At 51.8% G+C, this 18,701-nt stretch overlaps 1 protein-coding gene across 1 annotated transcript in view; it reads right to left on the bottom strand.

The window, feature by feature from the left end:
* TRAPPC12 (trafficking protein particle complex subunit 12) overlaps positions 1 to 15,533 on the bottom strand; it is a 71,094-nt gene extending 55,561 nt beyond the window's left edge. The window contains 4 exon segments of the mRNA XM_044262169.1: positions 7,504 to 8,714; positions 8,717 to 8,762; positions 8,764 to 8,802; positions 15,381 to 15,533. Of these exon segments, the coding sequence (XP_044118104.1) occupies positions 7,504 to 8,714; positions 8,717 to 8,762; positions 8,764 to 8,802; positions 15,381 to 15,533 (1,449 nt within the window).
* Between the last annotated feature and the right edge of the window lie 3,168 nt (positions 15,534 to 18,701).

Below are 18,701 nucleotides of genomic sequence, written 5' to 3'. Positions count from 1 at the left end.
CATCCTTGCAACATTCTCTGTTAATTAGACCACACTGAAAAAATTTTTGCCTTTAAAATTCTCTGCTGGTTAACATTTTTGTTAGCACAGAAGTTCCTGAGACAGGAGCACATGTAGGAATAACAAACATCTTACCTATGAGGGCCCAGGGATGGGACAACATGTCTTCCCACAAACCTACCGCTGCTGTGTCACTGAGCCGGAGGGGACTATGACCCAGGAGTCATGACACCTGACTGCACATCCTCCTGCGGTTGCTGGAGAGGGAAGCAAATTTCTCCCACTCCGGAATTTTCTTAGAGCTATGCTGCTGCTCGCGGGGTGGGCTCCACCTGGAAGCCTTGGCAACTCTTCAGTGAGGGACTAGTGCATCCATGGCCAGAGCAGGAAATGTGGAGAGACAGCTGGGAATGAGCCAGGACTCAGGCAGGCAATGGGGAAGATGTCTGTCCCCTCCAACCACCCCCTCCCGCCCCCAATCAGGTGTGTTTATGCAAGAGCAAGGGGCTGATCTCAGCTCACAGACGGCTGCGGGCCGCCGCCCCTCCTGCAGTCTGGGGACTGTTCACCAGTCCCTTCTTGATTTTAAGGGACAAAGACAACATGGAAACCAGAGCAGCTGATTCACAGCATGCGGGCTTTACTGTCCGGGAAACAGGAAGCCACAGTGGTCACGGGGCAGTGGTATGAAGAGACAGTGGGCCCCGCACCCGACCCTGCGCACACAGAGCTCTCTGCCCCGACCCCAGTGGAGAAGCTCCGGGAGCATGTGATCCCTTTGCTCCTTGCACTCTCCCAGCGTAAGCCAAACCTCCTGAACAAACAACATCAAAGAAACAAAAACGAGGCAAAACCCCAAACTGGTGAAATGTAAAATGGTGCAGCCATCCGGAAGACATTGCTCAAGATGTGAACCCCAGGGGTGCCTGGGTGGCTCAGATGGTTGAGTCCCTGACTCTTGGTTTCGGCTCAGGTCATGATCTCAGCGTCCGGGAGCCAGCCCTGCGTCAGTCTCCACACTCATCGGGGCGTCTGCCTGAGAGTCTGTCTCTGTCTCTCGCGTGTGCACTCACGTGCTCTCTCTCTCTCTCTCTCTCTCAAATAAATCTTGAAAAAAACAAACCCGAGAGGTGCCATGCCATGCCACGCCATGCCATGGACCCAGCAGTTCCACTCCGAGGGACGCACCCAAGAGAGATGGAAACGTGACCCCACGAAACCTGTTCATGATGTTCACAAGCAGCGTTATTCACAACCGCCCAAAGTGGGAACAAACCCAACGCCCGTTGAGGGATGAATGGGTAAAACGTGGAACACGCAAAGCTGGAACGTCACTTGACAATAAAAAGTGATGATGCAGGAGTGACGCAGGCTACAGAATGGGGCGCTCCTGAAAACATCATCGTCTGTAACAGACGCCAGGCACAGGAGACCACATGCTGTATGACTGCACTTGCGTGCAACGTCCAGAACGGGAGAATCCAGAGACAGAGAGCTCAGTGCTTGGCTGGAGCTGGGGGAGGGGCGCGGGAGATGGGAGGTCAATCTGAAGGGCTGCTTTTGGAGGAGATAAAAACTGACTGTGGTGATGGCCGCACAATTCTGTCAAAATGCCAAAAACCAGTGAATTGTATGTTGAATGTGTGGCCTGTATGGCACATGAAGTGTTTTCCATAAAGCTGTAAAAACAAAACCAAAGGGGCACCTGGGTGGCTCTGTGGGTTAAAGCCTCTGCCTTCGGCTCCACAGTCATGGTCTCAGGGTCCTGGGATCGAGCCCCGCATCGGGCTCTCTGCTCCACGGGGAGCCTGCTTCCTCCTCTCTCTCTGCCTGCCTCTCTGCTGCTTGTGATCTCTCTGTCAAAAAAACAAAATCTTTAAAAAAAAAACCCGAAAAACAAAAAATAAACTCTGAATCTTTTTTTCTTGTGAGGCCCCCAAACACATCGGAATTTGAGAATGCTTCAACAAGGAGAGCCGTGGGGGGCTTCCACAGAATGGCCTGAACCGGCCCGCATGTCTTCCCGAGCTCTCACGCTTCAGCTCAGCTCAGCAGATTCAGCTCAGGAGCCGCCTGTGTGGGTGGTGAGCAAAAGCAGCACGGGGAGGGGACTGTCCTAGTGTGAGGAAGGGAGGAAGCCATTGTTTTCAGACCCGGTGGAGGGCTGGGATCCCAAGACTGGGACAGATGACTTGAACTCTTGAATTCAAAGGCACATCAGTGTGAAGACGAGTCCCAGGTAGGGTGTGGTGAACTTGCTGAGGTGAGGAGACCAAGCTGGGAACCCGAGAGGCCAGGGTGGCTGGGGAGCTGGAAAGGAGGGAACGCTGTGCAGAAGCCTGACTCTACTGCTGGACACCACATGGTCCACGCGCAGGAGGATGCTCTAGAAGGTGAAATGACGGGGGAGCTGAGCAGTTTTCAGTGCTCACACATGTTGAGAGATGTCAAGTTTATGCCAACTGTTGTGGAGCACTCTCTATGAACACGGAGGCTCTCAAGAGATGTGAGAAAGGCCACCTATGAGTAAAAGCTCCTCTAACCTCACCCTAAGAAGCTTAAAAACAAAGCTGAAAAAGATCACGTCAATCTGCAAATATCGTACATGCCGACCAGAACGCCGACCAAAAACAGGAAACCCACGATGTCCAACCTCTAATCAAAAATGACGAGACACGACAAAGCCAGCACACGTGGCCCACAACCAAGAGAAGAGATAAGTACAAACAGACCCAGAGATTACGGAGACGGCGGACAGTCTGGAGGAGAACCTTCAGGCTGCTACTACAAATGTTCGTGAGGGTCTGAGGTAAAACTTCAACACACTGGATAAAGAAAAGGATACGCAAAAGAAGAAAACGTAAATTTCAGAGATAAAAAAATATGAAAAATTCATCAAAAAGCACCAGCTGCAAACTAAAAAGTAAAGAAGGAAAGACATACAGACTTCGGGACACGACTGCAAGAATTTCTAAGGGAAGCTAAAACAAAGAAAACTCCAGAACAAACACAGTTCCTCCATGACCTCTGGCAAATCTGAGTAACCTGTGGAACTGGAGTCCCAGGAGCAGAGACAAGGGAGGGAGGAACTGAGAACTCTTTGAGGAAGTAAGGACCAGAATACTCCCAAGTGGGAAAACTCATCCCAATGGAATCAACAAATCCAAGCAACAGAAACAGAAAAGAAAACTGCGTGACAGTGCATCAAGGTCAAAGAGCTGAAAACCAGTGATAAAATCTTAAAAGTAACCAGAGGAAAACACGTACATTAGGTACAGAAGAGTGAAGATATAAAAGGATGCCTGGGTGGCTCAGTCCTTACGTGCTTGCCTTTGGCCGAGGTCAGGATCGCATGGTCCTGGGATCGAGCCCGGCGTCAGGCTCCGTGCTCAGCCGGGAGTCTGCCTCTCCCTCTCTGTGTCCCCCTCTTACCTGCTTGTGCTCTCTCCCTCTCAAATATATAAGATCTTAAAATTATCACAAACTTCACATCCAGAATATGATGGAAGGGCATCATTAAAATGTTGAATGGGGGAAAAAAACACCTGCCAACCTTGAATTTTATCCTGTAAACATACTGCATATCCAGAAAAAAATAACCTTTAAAAATGGAGATGACCTAAGGGGTTTCTACAGACTAATTAAAACTGAGAACATGGGGCTGGTGGAGCTGCAGAACAGGTGGTTCCTGTGCTTCTGGAGACTCCTGACAAGGGGTTTCCACATGGACCGTGTGGGCCTCTCTGACGGGATTCCAGTGAATTCCGAGGTGCAGGAAGGGTCAGGGGGAAGGTGAGAATGGGGGAACAGAGTGAGAAAGGGGTGGTGGGAGGAGCCAGTCTCCAAGTGCGTGTGCCAGGTTTCTCGCTCCGCCGGCGTGGGCTGGAGAATCCTGACGCCCACGAGAAGGGCCTGGTCCCACCACCTTCCACACTCTGTCACCCTCAGCACTGAAATTTTGCTGCTTCCATTTATTCCCTTTTCCCGTTTCTGTCTCTTTATGAACAAGCACCATCCAATGATTCTCCACTTCCATTCCTTACTGGATCCAAAAAGTTACGAACTACCATTTCCCCACAAACTTTCTATTGACTCTTTTGAGGACAGAGGCCACGGGCAACCATAATGAGCTGAAAATGCCTGTGTCCTCCCTCTAATGTCACTGAAGAGGAATGAGGTGTCACACGCTCCTCTTCCAGCTCCTAACTTAGCTAAGACCACCGCAGATGTCACTACACAGAGAAACAAATTAAAATCTTTTCAAGTTTTATCCCCCAGGAAGGTACTTTTTAATGAGGTGAGCAACCTGGAGAAAACTGTGTTTTAGAAAGCTGACTGAGAGGGAACATCTCTGCGGTAATAACAGTGACGGGGGGGTTAGTAAGTAAACCCAATCAATGGTTTCAAAAGCTGGTGTGCCGGAAAGTGAATACAGACCCCAGTCTTCAGTCTTCTGCCAAATAAACCCAGCACGTCGGCTCAAGGGTAAACACACGTTTCCCTTTCGGCGCGGGGACTGGGAACATGCAGGTGGAGAGACGGTGAGCGCACGTCCAGCGCGCCCGCCCCGTGGGAGAGTCCGAGGTGCTCTGGGGACTACTCTTGGTTCACGTTTCAGTCCACCACGAGGTTCCCAGAGCCGCGCCGGGAACTGTACGCGGCCCTGGAGGCCCGACCGGAGGACCTGAAGGAGGCGAAGGGCAGGCAGGCCGCGCCTGGTCGCAGCGCACTCTGCCCGGGCAGCGGGCGCTCCCGAACCCTTGCTGACCCGCGCGCTGTCCGGACTTTCTCTCGGGCAGCTGCGCGCGACGGGGGACGCAAGTCCCGGAAGCTTTAGAGCTAGGGAGGACCCGGGCCAGGGCCTGCGTACCCGATCCAGGGGAAACCAGCCCCAACTTCGGCGCTTTGTTTCCCGACTCCAGGAGGATGACAGCGGGGCAGCTCGGTACTTCCGGTCCGACACTAACCAGCCGCGGGCTCTCTGGCATTCTAGGCCCAACCACGCAATGTCGTGTGCTCACCCCAGACCTCATGGCACCCAGAGTGAAACCCCTCCACACACCTCCAAACGTGCCCTAGAGCCCCTGGGCAAAGTCAAGTCCAGGGCAACGGTCCAACTTTCCTCTGAATTACAATGAGGGGCGCAAACCACAAACAACAGATATGGGCGGAAGTGCTAAAAGGCCAGTCCCACTGAGGCTGCGGGAACAGAGCTACGGAGCACAGGCTCCCCACAGCGGGGAAGGAAGGAACAGGAAGCAGAATACTAAAGCGCCCCCTCCCCACCCCGGCAGGGAGAGTGGAGGCAGACAGGGCCAGGGAAGGGGGAGACGGGAGTGTGTGAATCCGCCAATCAAATCCTGCACATCCAAGCGTCCCCTGAACTCAGAGTCCATAACCACAATTCGTTACAAAGATCCCACAAGAGGGAGTTTATGTTCAGTATATTTTGCTTGAAAGCCGAGATGGAAGCATCCCAGGGTGCCTGGTGCACGCCGTGTGCACAGTAAGCGTTTGGTACCTGAACGCACAGTCAAGACTGCCACGCGAAGTGTCCAGAACCTATGGGCTTGCAGCGCTAGGTCCCTAGCAAAGAGCTACCGGTTCCATGTTCCCAGTGTGGCCCTTCCCTGGGGCACAGCAGTCCACCAAGGCCACAACATCACGCATCCCACATTCCGGGCTTTCTAACCAGCCACGCGCGTGCAGGACATGGCACCTGCTTCCCCAAGCGGGCGGAGACGCACATGCACACGGTCAGCCCCCAGGCCGGAGCGGTGCCCGCCATGCACTGGGCTGGGCCACAACCCTGCCATCACCTGCAGCGGGCCTCCCACACACTTGCGATAACAAGCGCGTGACATGTACTTGTGAACATTCTTCCTGTACCATGCATGCCACATGCCATCTGGTACCCAGGTTTTCAAATTTAACAACAAAATATAAACCTCGTTAAAAATTCTGCTGTATGGGGTGCCTGGGTGGCTCAGTGGGTTAAAGCCTCTGCCTTCGGCTCAGGTCATGATCCCAGGGACCTGGGATTGAGCCCTGCCTTGGGTTCTCTCCTCTGCCTCTCTCTCTCTGCCTGCCTCTCTGCCTACTTGTGATCTCTGTCAAATAAATAAATAAAATCTTAAAAAAAAATTCCACTGTATCATTATTTTTAAGCATTTTTTTATTTTTTAAAAAAGATTTATTTATTCACAGGAGAGCACGAGACACTGTGTACAAGCAGGGGGTGGGGAGGAGCAGAGGGAGAGGGAGAAGCAGGACTGCCTGCTGAACAGGGAGCCCAGGAGCCTGAAGCGGGGATCGATGCCAGGACCCTGGGATCACAACCTGAGCCGAAGGCAGATGCTTCACTGACTGAGCCCCCGGAGCCCCGCCTCCGTTAATATTCCATCGGACGGACGAGTTAGATATATTCAAGCGCCTCCTGGTAACGACTTTTGGGTCCCTTCAAATGCTTGGCCATAATAAACCACACTCTGACAGGCATCCCAAAAATTGGGCATCTGCATACCGGTGACATTATTCTCTTATAAAAAAAATTCCTCAGGGGCGCCTGGGTGGCTCAGTGGGTTGGGCCGCTGCCTTCGGCTCAGGTCATGATCCCAGGGTCCTGGGACTGAGCCCTGCATGGGGCTCTCTGCTCAGCCGGGAGCCTGCTTCCTTCTCTCTCTCTCTGCCTGCCTCTCTGCCTGCTTGTGATCTCTCTCTGTCGAATAAATAAATAAAATCTTTAAAAAAAAAAAAATTCCTCAGACTGGCTTTCTGGACCAAATAATATGCACATTTGGATGCTGATTTAAAAACTTTATTTAAAAAAGTTTGTACCAACTTATGGTCCCATTAGGGCTGCCTGAGACAGGCCGTTTTCTCACACTTTAGCAAACATGGAGTAATCATAAATCAAATGCCTAATTAGATAACAGAAAATGGAGATAATCTTATTGTCTTTAATTGGTAGATTGAAGTTCTCTATGTCACTATTTATTATATAAATGTTGAAATCTTTGGGCCATCCACTTTTTTAAATGAGTCTATAAAAGTCTGTATCAGGCATGTAAAATGCGAAACTCCCCAGATTTAAAATGAAAGGAATGGGGGACTTATGGTTTGCTGAAGCTTACATGTCACAAATAACACGACCACACGAAGTTCTCGGTTACATCCAAGAATTATGACGTAACTCTCTACCTTGCTGGCATGTACTTCTAAGACTTTGACCACTGCCTTAAATATATGACATCTGGGAAATCAACGGAGTTCCAAATTAACTAGTGACGTAACACAGACTCTCCAAATGAGGATTTTAGGAATCGCTGAGAAATGAGGACTTTTCAGTCCTTGAGAGGCACGCGTGCATGTGCGCGTGTGGGCACATCCCCACCCCCCACCGCAGGGGTGAGGAGAGGGAGAGAAAGCAAAAAGACGAAGAGGAACTGAAGTGGCCGCCGAGGCCCGCCACCAACACCCCCTCTAAGGATGTCTCCCACCTACCTGGATGTTGTCAAACTTGAGGCCCGGCATGGTGAGGCTCTCCTTGTCGACAAACACGGTGCTGTACTGCTGGGTGGCTACTGAAATCAGGATGTCCCTGGTCGCCTCCCCGGGGAGCCAGGCGTCACTTCTGCGGTCCGTCTCGCTCATGCTCAGTGCTGTGGCAAAGGGGTCCTCGCTCCCCGCAAACACAGCCTGGATCTGGGAAAACGGTTTTGGAGACTGAGAGATTTCTAGAGAAGCTGTGGAAACCCCTGCTTCTGACTTTTCCATCCCTGGGGAGTGAGAAGGCTCGGCGGCACCTGGGGACCTCTCTCCCCCTGCAGTGGAGAGCGAAGACAGATTTTCTGGAGCCGAAGAGCCCGCGTTGGGGTTACTGACGGAGATGAAAGTGGACGTCGTGAACGAATCGAAGAAGTCTGAGGCCAAGGAGTTAGTGCTGGCGGGATCGCCAAAAAATTTACTCAGGCTGGGACTTGGCTGCACCGCCTGGGGAGGGGTCTTGGCCACCGTCTCGCTGGCACCGCTGAAGCTCGGAGACTTCACCATCTGGGACTCGAAGCCGTCCCGCAGCAGCAGCGGCGGTGGCTGCGAGTGGGCGGGGAGCGGCTGGCTGAAGACGGTGCACACGGGGATGGGCTCCTCGTGGGGAGGGGACTGCCTCAAGGGTGCAGCGCCCGCCGGCCCCTCCGGGCCAGGGCTCCTGTCCCCTGGGCCAGGGTCCTCTGCTCCCTCCTCCCCCAAGGCCGGCACACCTGTGACTTGACTGTGCTCTGGGTCGGGGGTCGTGCCAGAGAGGTCTTCAGATGCACCCTCTCCGCCACTGTCACTGTCCTTGCTCAGGGTGTCCACGGCTCCTTCGTCCTCAAGACTCTCCAGTCTGGGACCTGCGCTGCCGTCTGCAGGGTCCCCAACATCCCGCAAACAGCCGAGGTCCCCCGCGTCATCTTCGCTATTGTTAGGAGAGTCAGAAATGAGGACGCTTTCCATCATGTGCTCGTTGAGCTTATCTACGAAATTATTAGAATCTTCCGACGCAGTCTCATTCTCTTCAGACCCGAACTCATCCCCGCCGAGGTCGATGGTTTCCTCGTGATAAAGCAGGTGCCCCTGCTCTCCCTGCGGAGCGCTGCTCCCGGCTTGTCCGTCGGCCGGACGCGAGTCCCCCGTCCCGCTCTGCCCGGCGCTGGGAGCGTTCTCCATGGTGCCTGCAGCAAAGACAGACAGGGGCCAGCCTCGTCAGCTCGCCGGCGCAGGCACCGAGCCGGTGTCCCCTTCTCGTCCAAACTCTTTCCTAAACTTAAAAACAAATGGTGGATAGTGTCATTATACCTTTGCCCAAACTCCGGGGACACGTAACACCAAGCGTGAGCCCTAAAGCAGACTGTGGACTTTGTGTGATTGTGATGTGTCAACACAAGGTCCCTGACCGTAACAGACACGCTGCTTGGTGGGGGAGGTGACAGGAATATGGGAAATCTCCGACCCTTCTGCTCAACATTTCACAGCGAGCCTACTACAGCTGCTCCAAAAAATAGTCTATGGATAAATGTTTATCAGGTATATATTCAAATGGTTCCCAACCCAAGACTCCATTTCTCCAACCATCTACTGATTGACTGATCATGGTAAAAGGTATGTAACATAACCACCTTAATCACTGACCACCTTACCCATTTCTAAGTTCACAACAAAGTGGTATTCACACATTCCTGTCACTGTGCAACCATCCCCACCGATCTCCAGAAATTTTTTTTTTTTTTAAGATTTCATCTCTTTGACAGCAATCACAAGGAGGCAGAGGCAGGCAGAGAGAGAGAGGAGGAAGCAGGCTCCCCGCTGAGCAGAGAGCCTGATGTGGGGCTTGATCCCAGGACCCTGAGATCGTGACCTGAGCCGAAGGCAGATGTTTAACCCACTGAGCCCCCCAGGCGCCCCCAGAACTCCTCTCATTTTGCAAAACTGAAACACTGTGCTGTACACACATGCTGTAGTGGGACAGCATACTACTTGCCCTTTTGTGACTGGCTTATTCTACTTAGCATAATGCCCTCCAGGTTCACCCATGTTGTAGTATGTCAGAGTTTCCTCATTTTTTCAGGCTGAATATCAAGCCATGGTACTTCCGTTTCCCCATCCATCCACTGACGAACACTTGGCTTGCTTCCACGCTTCGGCTACTGTGACTGCTGCTATGAACACGTGTGTACAAATATCTGAGTCCTTGCTTTTAATTCCTTTGGGTATGTACCCAGAAGCAGGACTGCCGAATCATAAGGCAGTTCTATTTTTAATTATTTGAGCAACCAACAAACTGTTTTCCATAGTAGTTGCTCCATTTTACATTCCCTGAAAGAGTATATGAAGATTTCAATTTCTCCACATTCTTGAGGACACTTGTTACTTCCTGTTCTCATACTAGCTTTCCTAACGGGGATGGGGTCGCCGGCCTTTTACTTATTATTATTTTATTTATTCTTAGCTGGCAGAGTAGGCGAGAAGCCAATGAAACACAAAGGCCCTACCTATTGCCTGGCCCCTGCCCATCAGCCTAGCTACCAGCCTTGGTTCAGTTCTTGTGGATTTTTTATATTAGTAGGGACAACGGCTGAGTCTGCTTGGGTTGCATGTCTGGAGAAAGCTGTATTATCGTAATGTGCGTGTATAGTGATCTATGGGTCCACATGTCCAGTTTGTGTTATAAAAGGTAGGGAAACCTGAACGGATCGTGCCTGTGACATTTTCCCAGGAGAAGTGCTATAGTGGGACACATGAAAAAATGTTCATCATCACTGGCCATTAGGGAGATTCAAATCAAAACCACACTGAGATGTCACCTTACACCAGTCAGAATGGCCAAAATTAGCAAGACAGGAAACAACATGTGTTGGAGGGGATGTGGAGAAAGGGGAACCCTCTTACACTGTTGGTGGGAATGCAAGTTGGTGCAGCCTCTTTGGAGAACAGTGTGGAGATTCCTCAAGAAATTAAAAATAGAGCTTCCCTATGACCCTGCCACTGCACTACTGGGTATTTACCCCAAAGATACAGATGTCGCGAAAAGAAGGGCCATCTGTACCCCAAACGTTCATAGCAGCAATGGCCACGGTCGCCAAATTGTGGAAAGAACCAAGATGCCCTTCAACAGACGAATGGATAAGGAAGATGTGGTCCATATACACTATGGAGTACTATGCCTCCATCAGAAAGGATGAATACCCAACTTTTGTACCAACATGGATGGGACTGGAGGAGATGATGCTGAGTGAAATAAGTCAAGCAGAGAGAGTCAAGTATCGTATGGTTTCACTTTCTTGTGGAGCATAAGGAGTAACACGGAGGACATGGGCAGATGGAGAGGAGAACTGAATTGGGGGAAGTCAGAGGGGGAGACGGACCATGAGAGACCGTGGACTCTGAGAAACAAACGGAGGATTTGGGAGGGAGGGGGGTGGGGGGCTGGGTGAGCCTGGCGGTGGGTATTGTGGAGGGCACCGATTGCATGGAGCCCTGGGTGTGCTGCATAAACAATGAATTCTGGAACACTGAAAAGAAATTTAAAAAAAGAAGAGCTGTAGCAGCTCTGGGGCCGGGTGTGGAAAGTCGCAGGTTCCAGCGTGAGAGCGTGAAAGCACAATGAAGTAACGACGCGCCGTCCCTGCTCTTCCCGGCCCAGCCGCAGACCCTCTCCCATGAAGCCGAGACACTCCGACGTCCTCCCTGGGATGTTGTCTGCCTGAACTGAGCCCAGGAAAGAGAAGCCGGACCGCGACAGATCCCCTCCCTGAGGCAGGCTGACCACCGGGGCTACCAAGCCAGACGAGCTGCGGGGTGTCCTCCAGCTCGGCCCGGTTCGGAGGGTTTTACGTGTCTCACTCGGTCCTCACAGCCACGCTGTGCTCCAAGTGCCACCATGTCCTTCACCTTGCGGACGAGGAAGAGGTGTTCAGGGAGGTCATGCCCGCTCAAAGCTGTGCTGCTAGGAAGCGGAGAAACTGGGGCTGGTTCAGGTTGAAACGATGAGTTGACACAGGGTGGCAGAGGCCACAGGCTGAAAAAAGGAGTTTGAATTCTAAAGAAAATGTGCTTCTTTTCTTGAAGAACTTTCTTAGCAAAAGCTACTGTATGGGGCGCCTGGGTGGCTCAGTCGTTAAGCGTCTGCCTTCAGCTCAGGTCATGATCCCAGGGTCCTGGGATGGAGCCCTGCACGGGGCTCCCGGCTCAGGAGGAAGTCTGCTTCTCCCTCTGCCTGCCACTCCTCCTGCTTGTGTTCCCTCTCTCCCTGTCAAATAAATTAATAAAATCTTAAAAAAAAAAAAAACTATTGTACATAGTTATATTCTTCCAGTGAACAAAGTCCAATTAAGATGAGGTTTTCTCGGGGCACCTACGTGGCTCAGTGGGTTAAGCCTCTGCCTTCAGCTCAGGTCATGATCTCAGGGTCCTGGGATCGAGCCCCAATATCAGGCTCTCTGCTCAGCAGGGAGCCTGCTTCCTCCTCTCTGCCTGCCTCTGCCTACTTGTGATCTCTCTCTGTCATATAAATAAATAAAATCTTTAAAAAAAAAAAAGATGAGGGTTTCTCTAGCAAAAAAAAAAAAAAAAAACTTGCTTGACCTTTAGAAACTATACGTAGCTGATCTCTAGATAAGAGTGGTTCTTTGTCAACACTTCCACAGTTTTCCAAATTAGCTGTCCTTCCTTTTTACAGCCTGGTCACCCTCGGATCTAAAAACAAGATTACTTTAAAGTAGAGAATCAAAGTTAAACACTTTGCAGAAGTTTCTTATCCAGCTCAGTCAGTGACTAATTCCCCATTTGTTACATATTCACCTGATTAGCTACAAAGGAGTAAAAAATGAAAGGAAAAAGGAACAAAAGCCTTTTTCTGGTACTATTTCACGGCAAGGCAGATTGGAGGCTGCCTGGAGAACATGAGCAAATGGGTGGGCTGCCACATGTGGGGCCGTCCCGGGGTCCTCTCTGCACAGCACACAGGCTGGGCAGGAAGACTAAGGGAACAATAAGCACAACTTCCGTTCACCTGGACAGTAGCTGAATGCAATGTCATCGGTGCCCTAGTACACAGAAGGGGACCCCGAGAATCAGAGCAGTGACAGGACTCGCCTAACGTCACTGGTAGTGGGGTGCCTGGCCGGCTCAGTCAATGGAGTACATGACTCTTGATCTTGGGGTTGTGAGTTTGAACCCCACACTGGGTATAGACAGAGATTACTTAAATAAAATCTTTAAAATAAACTAATAAAATCACTCGTAGGGGTGCTTGGGTGGCTCAGTGGGTTAAGTATCTGCCTTTGGCTTAGGTCACGATCCCAGGGTCCTGGGATTGAACCTGCAACAGGCTCCCTGCTTCCTGCAGAGTCCGCTTCTCCCTCTCCCTCTGCCCCTTCCTCTGCTCATATTTTCTGTCACTGTCAAAGAAATAAAATCTTTAAACTTTTTTTTAAAAAAATATTTTATTTATTTATTTGACAGAGAGAGAGATCACAAGTAGACAGAGAGGCAGGCAGAGAGAGAGAGAGAGGGAAGCAGGCTACCTGCCAAGCAGAGAGCTCGATGTGGGACTTGATCCCAGGACCCTGAGATCACGACCCGAGCCGAAGGCAGCGGCTTAACCCACTGAGCCACCCAGGCGTCCCTAAAATCTTTAAAAAAAAAAAAAAAATCACTGGCAGTAAATGACACCGCCAGGAATGGAGTTTGGTCCTTCCCGACTAATCCTCACAAGGACGGACACAGCGCAGCCCCCCCACCCCACCCCGCACAGTCCCTGCTGCCTGGGAGATGCCAGTGACTACAGCTGGGTTAACTGCTGGTTCGGAGCCTCTCTCAGAATGAAAACGGTTCACGCTGTACCTCCAGAAATCCCGATACTACACCAACAGTTTGCTGCAGAATAACACAGGCTATAAGAAAAGGTCTGATACAATTACAGGAAAAGGTAAAGAATATCAGAACTGGAAAAATCACATTGTTTTCATTGGGTACAGGGAAGGCTAAAGAAAGTTCTACTCTCAAAATTAGCAGAAGTAAGTACAAGTCCGGTGAATGTGTACGTGTTTAGACACAGAGACAGACCAGAATGGGGGCACCAGAGAAGGACTGTGCAGGTAACACTGAGCTACTTCCCACAATTCACTGGAATGAGAGAAAGCTAATCACTATGCAAGACCCACTCATTCTGTGGACTGGATACTTACAGCAAGAAACAGCTGCTTCAGCAGTAAAGAATCAGACATTGAAAACAACTAGTTTCTAGGAAAAAAAAAAAGTCTATGAAACAGGCAGATTTTTAGAAATGACAGCTACTAGAGAGTTTTGGGAAAACTTATTTATTGAGAGTAGAAATATAAGTTTTCTGCAGGTCAGGTAGGCAAAAGATAAAACTCAGACACAGCGACTGTGTTTATCAATTATCTAAAATGGTTTTTTTTTTAAAGATTTTATTTATTTATTTGACAGAGATCACAAGTAGGCAGAGAGGCAGGCAGAGAGAGAGGAGGAAGCAGGCTCCCCGTGGGACAGAGAGCCTGATGCGGGGCTCCATCCCAAGACCCTGGAATCATGACCTGAGCCGAAGGCAGAGGCTTAACTGAGCCACCCAGGCGCCCCACCTTACGGTATTTTTAAATTACTAACTTTTCTGCGATTATTTGAAATGAAGTTTCATTAGGGACAACCCAGTAACAACAAGTTAAATCGCAGTAGTTCAGGTTCCCTTTCCGGACAGGACGCCGGAATCGCAAGTCCTTCCCGGGGCCGCGATAAGGTAAACCCTATTTCCGCGAACACGGATGCCGCGGAGCGCAAGTCCGACTCCCGCCCACTTCAGAAGCCCCCGCGTAAGGACCCGCCCGATCGGGCGTTCCCCGCGCACGGTCTTCCTATGCGCAGGGCCACTCACCGCGCAGAGAAAACCAGACGACCTGGCACAGGGCGTTCTGTCCATGCCGGACGCGGGGGGACCTGACTCAGGTTTCTGCCCGTGCCCCTGGAAGGCTGCCGGGACAGACCCCCGCCCGAGCAGCAGCGTGAGGCAAGAGCCCCGGACACCAGCTCTGAAGAACTGCTAGAGCCCCAGCGACCTTGGAAAGTGACTTCGCCTCAGTCCGCACACCGCGCTCACCGGGCATAACCAGGAACCGGGGCGCGGGGCCCCTGTACGCGGTCCCGAGCGGCCCACACGGCAGCGCGGACGCTGGAGGCGCAACGGCGAGGCCCCGAGCCGCCGAACCGCCCTACTGGCCGTCCCCCGCCCCCCCACCCCACCGCAGCGGGCCGGGCTCACGGTCTGCCCGTCCGCTCCGCGCCCAACTCGCGCCAGAATCCGGGAGGCGAGTGCACGGGAAGACCCGAGGAGGCGGGAACGGGAGGCCGCGGCCCGCCGGAGTAACCGGCCGCGCCCAGGCGTCCCGGGAAACAAACGCTCTCCGTGTCCGCGGCGCACGCACTCGGCCGCTCCGGCCCGCCCGCCCGCGGCCCTGCGAGGACCAGGACGCGGAGCGACAGCGGCGCCGCCGCACGTACCCCCGCACCGCGTTCGGTCGGCAGGTCCGCCCGTCCACGGAAGAGCCGACTGCGGAAACAGTGGCTCCCCGAGGGCCACAGCCGGGGCCTGCAGGAGACCCCCGGGACGAGGCGTCACCGAGCTGCGCCCCGCGGAGGAGCCCCCCCAGGGCGGGCACCGGGAGAGGAGACCCTCCGGCCCCGCAGCAGCGGCGGCGAGCGGACAGGCCGCCGACGGGGGCCCCGCCCTCTGCCGTGGAGACCTTCCCGAGCGGCCGGGCTCTGGGCCGGCGGGGCTGAGCTTAGGGACGACCCGACCCTCTCCCCACATTCCCGGTCCTGAGTCTCACCTGACACCTGCCCCTGGGACTGCGGAGGCGCTCAGCTGCCGCGGCGACCAGACACTGGGAAGAAGACGGACGCAGACCGGAAGTAGGGTCTGGACCGTGTACCTCCTGCGGCCTTTGCGCCTGCGCGCGCTCTCCGTGCCGCTTTCGAGGCATGCGCACGAGCATGCGCACTGCAGGGACGGCCGCCCAGCACATTTCCGGTTCCTGCTGCGGCGGGCAGGACCAGGACCGGGCGATGCGGGGGGCTGGGAATGGGCGGGGCCATATTACGTCATCCCTGGGGGTGGGGAGGGAAATTAGTTTGACACTCAGACTACTGGGATTTGGTGGGAAGGGCAGTTGGGAGAGAGAACGCTAGGCCCTTTCTTTTTATTCTTTTTATTCCTGGCCAGAGCACCCAAGAAATACTTATTTTTAGATTTTCTTCTTTATGCTTATCAGTATTTTCTACTTTTCCTGCTGTGTATCCGTACTACCTGTGTAACAACATTAAAGATAAAGATGGCAGTGATAATATCAGTCATACGTGGGTACATTTAGTCCGGCTGTGTGAGACTGCTTTCTCTTAGTTCCACAGCTTAGTCTCAGGCGATCAGACACAGCGAATAGGATCCTGTAATCTGGGCCTCTGCTTCCTTGATTTTTTTACTGCAATCACTGAGGGCTCCTTATTTGTTTGAGGGATATCTGTTGAATATTAACTGTGCCTGGCAGGGCACTAGGCACTAGGATACAGCGGATTAAAGCCATTTCTGTCTTCTTTTCATACGTGATTACATTTTTTATTTTTGACAATATAGTACCTATTCAATGTATATAATGTAATGTCTTGACACGTGTACGTTGTGAAATGAGAACCAAACCGATCAAATTAACACATCCATCACCCTGATGTTACTTTTTTTGTGGGTGTGTGATGAAAACATTTGAGATCTATCAAAAGTCTCAAGTATAGAGTATCTTATTATTAACTGTAATCATTGTTTTGTACATCAGGTCTCCAGAACTTATTTGCCTTATAATTGGAAAGTTGTATCCTTTGATCACTCACCGCTTTCCCCTTACCACTAAGCCTCTGGTAAGCAACATTCTACTCCTACAATGAGTTCAAAGGCTGCTTTTTTTCCCCTCCATATTTCAAATGTAGGTGTGTACTCATGCAGTATTTGTCTTTCTGTGTTTGGCTTATTTCATTTACCAGAATGTCCTCCAGATTCATCCATGTTTAGCAAATGATAGTGATGAAGTTCTAGAACCTAGGTGAGGTTCAGAGCCGACGGCTAAGAAAGAATTCTTAAGACATCTTTGGTGCAAAAAGGTGGTTTATTAGAGCACGGGGACAGAACCCGTGGGCAGACGAAGATGCTTCACTGGGCATGTGAGGAGTGGCTGGTTATATACACAGGAATTGGGTAGGTGAGGACAAAGGGGTGTTCAGAAGGGCTATTGGGGTAAAAAAGACTTGTCAGGATATTGAAGGCCTGGGTACTATCAAACCAAGGCCACTTTCCCTCTAATGAGGCACTAACATAAAGAAAATTGGGAGTCTCCTGGTGGAATGTTACATTCCTGCTATCAAGCGTCCTTGTTAGTGAGATTTGGGTTTAGAAGAAATTTATTTATTTTTCCTTCTACCTCATCCTCCCTCAGTTTTTATGGAGGGGAGGGCGACATTAGGCCTTGAGGTACTGAGTTATGTGCCTTTGGAAATTGGGCTATTGATAGGGTAACTTCTTTGTTGTACAACTCAAGGACATTTGTAAACCAAGGAAGACTCCTGCCTTGTAGGATTGTGATTTCTGCAAGTTAACTATTTGTTTTCCTTCTAGGGCAGTCAGGGGTGCCTGAGGAATGTGACACATATCACTGAGGGGAGCGGGTGGAGAGGGGGTGCAAGGTGCCAGCTTTTGCTTTGTTTTCAGCCAGCCTTCTGCTCCCTCATCAATAGGATTTCATTTTTAAGGCTAAATAACATTCCACTCTGCGTGTGTGCGTTGCGGGGGGCACCTGTGTGTGCCACATTTCATCCATTCATCTGTCTATGGACAATTATTGTTTCCTTGTCTTGGTTGCTGCGACTAAGGATGCAGTGAACATCAGAGCACAGATGTCTCTTTGACGTGATTTTATCTCCTATGACTCCCAGAACTGGGAATGCTGGAACATATGGTAGTTCCATTTTTAACTCTTTGAGGAACCTCCATCCTGTTTTCCACAGTGGCTGTACCAGTTTACATGCCTACCGACAGCATGTAGAAGGTTCCCTTTTCTCCGCTTCCTGCCAACACTTGCTGTCTTTTGACTTTTTGGTACTAGTGATCCTTACAGATGTGAGGTGACAGCTCATTGTGGTTTTGGTTTGTATTTCCCTGTTGATCAGAGATGCTGGGCACCTTTTCATACACCTGTTCCAAACCTTGCCATTTGCCATGAAGATGGAAGTTAAATAGTGGGAGAGGTGTGTGATCCCGGAAAGCAGAGGAACCCAGCTTAGTGAAGGGGGTTCTCCTACGGCATTTTGGGATTCCATGCAGTTTCCCTTCTGTCTGTTGAGGACATGGTCAAGGCAGGCGTAGTCAAGGAATGCTGTCTAAGCAGTGTCCTCTAGGACCATCTCTGGACATCCCCAAGGAACCCAGGGTCTTCTCAGCGGGTTCCTATTCAGAGTCAAATGCTGGTCAGATGTTGCCAGCGGTGCAGGTCACTCCCTGGAGCAGGACTGGCACTACTTATCCTCCCCCGCCACCCCCCCGCCCCCGGGAGGGGGGGCTGCCTGCGGCCTGAGTGAGCGCGGCCACTGACAGGGATCCTAGGCAGTGCCCTGGTGAGTCCACAGACCAGGCACACGTCCTAGCTCCCCAGCTTACTACCTCAGTGCCGTCCACTGTCAGTTTCGCAGCCTCTCATCTCTACGACGGAAGAATGCTACCTTAGGCGCAGGGTTAGAGCCAAGAACTTCAAGGCAGAGCCCGTAAAGCGTCTGTCCCCGCGCCCTGCTGGGCACGAATGATAACAAACCACCCGGCACAGGTCCAGGTGAGCGATTCTGTCTGGGAGAACCGAGCAGGGAGGGCTCCGAGCGGGGAACGTCTGAGGGACGCCCGCCCACCAACCCAGCCAGCTCCCGTCCTACCGACCAACCCCTCCTCCGCCCCCGGAGATCTGGCTCCGGCCCAGGCTCCTCCCCGCCGGGTCCTCCTCCTGAGGCCAGAAGGGTTGAGAACCCGTTTGGAGTCAAGTGAGCATGCGCAAGAGCCTCGAGCCGTTTCCATTGGCAGCCGGAGAGGAGCGTATTGATGACGCATCAGGAAAATACAGGAA

The sequence above is a fragment of the Neovison vison genome, chromosome 8 (assembly GCF_020171115.1).
Source record: "Neovison vison isolate M4711 chromosome 8, ASM_NN_V1, whole genome shotgun sequence".
Classification (NCBI taxonomy): Eukaryota; Metazoa; Chordata; class Mammalia; order Carnivora; family Mustelidae; genus Neogale; species Neogale vison.
This window is presented reverse-complemented; position numbering and strand designations above follow the sequence as displayed.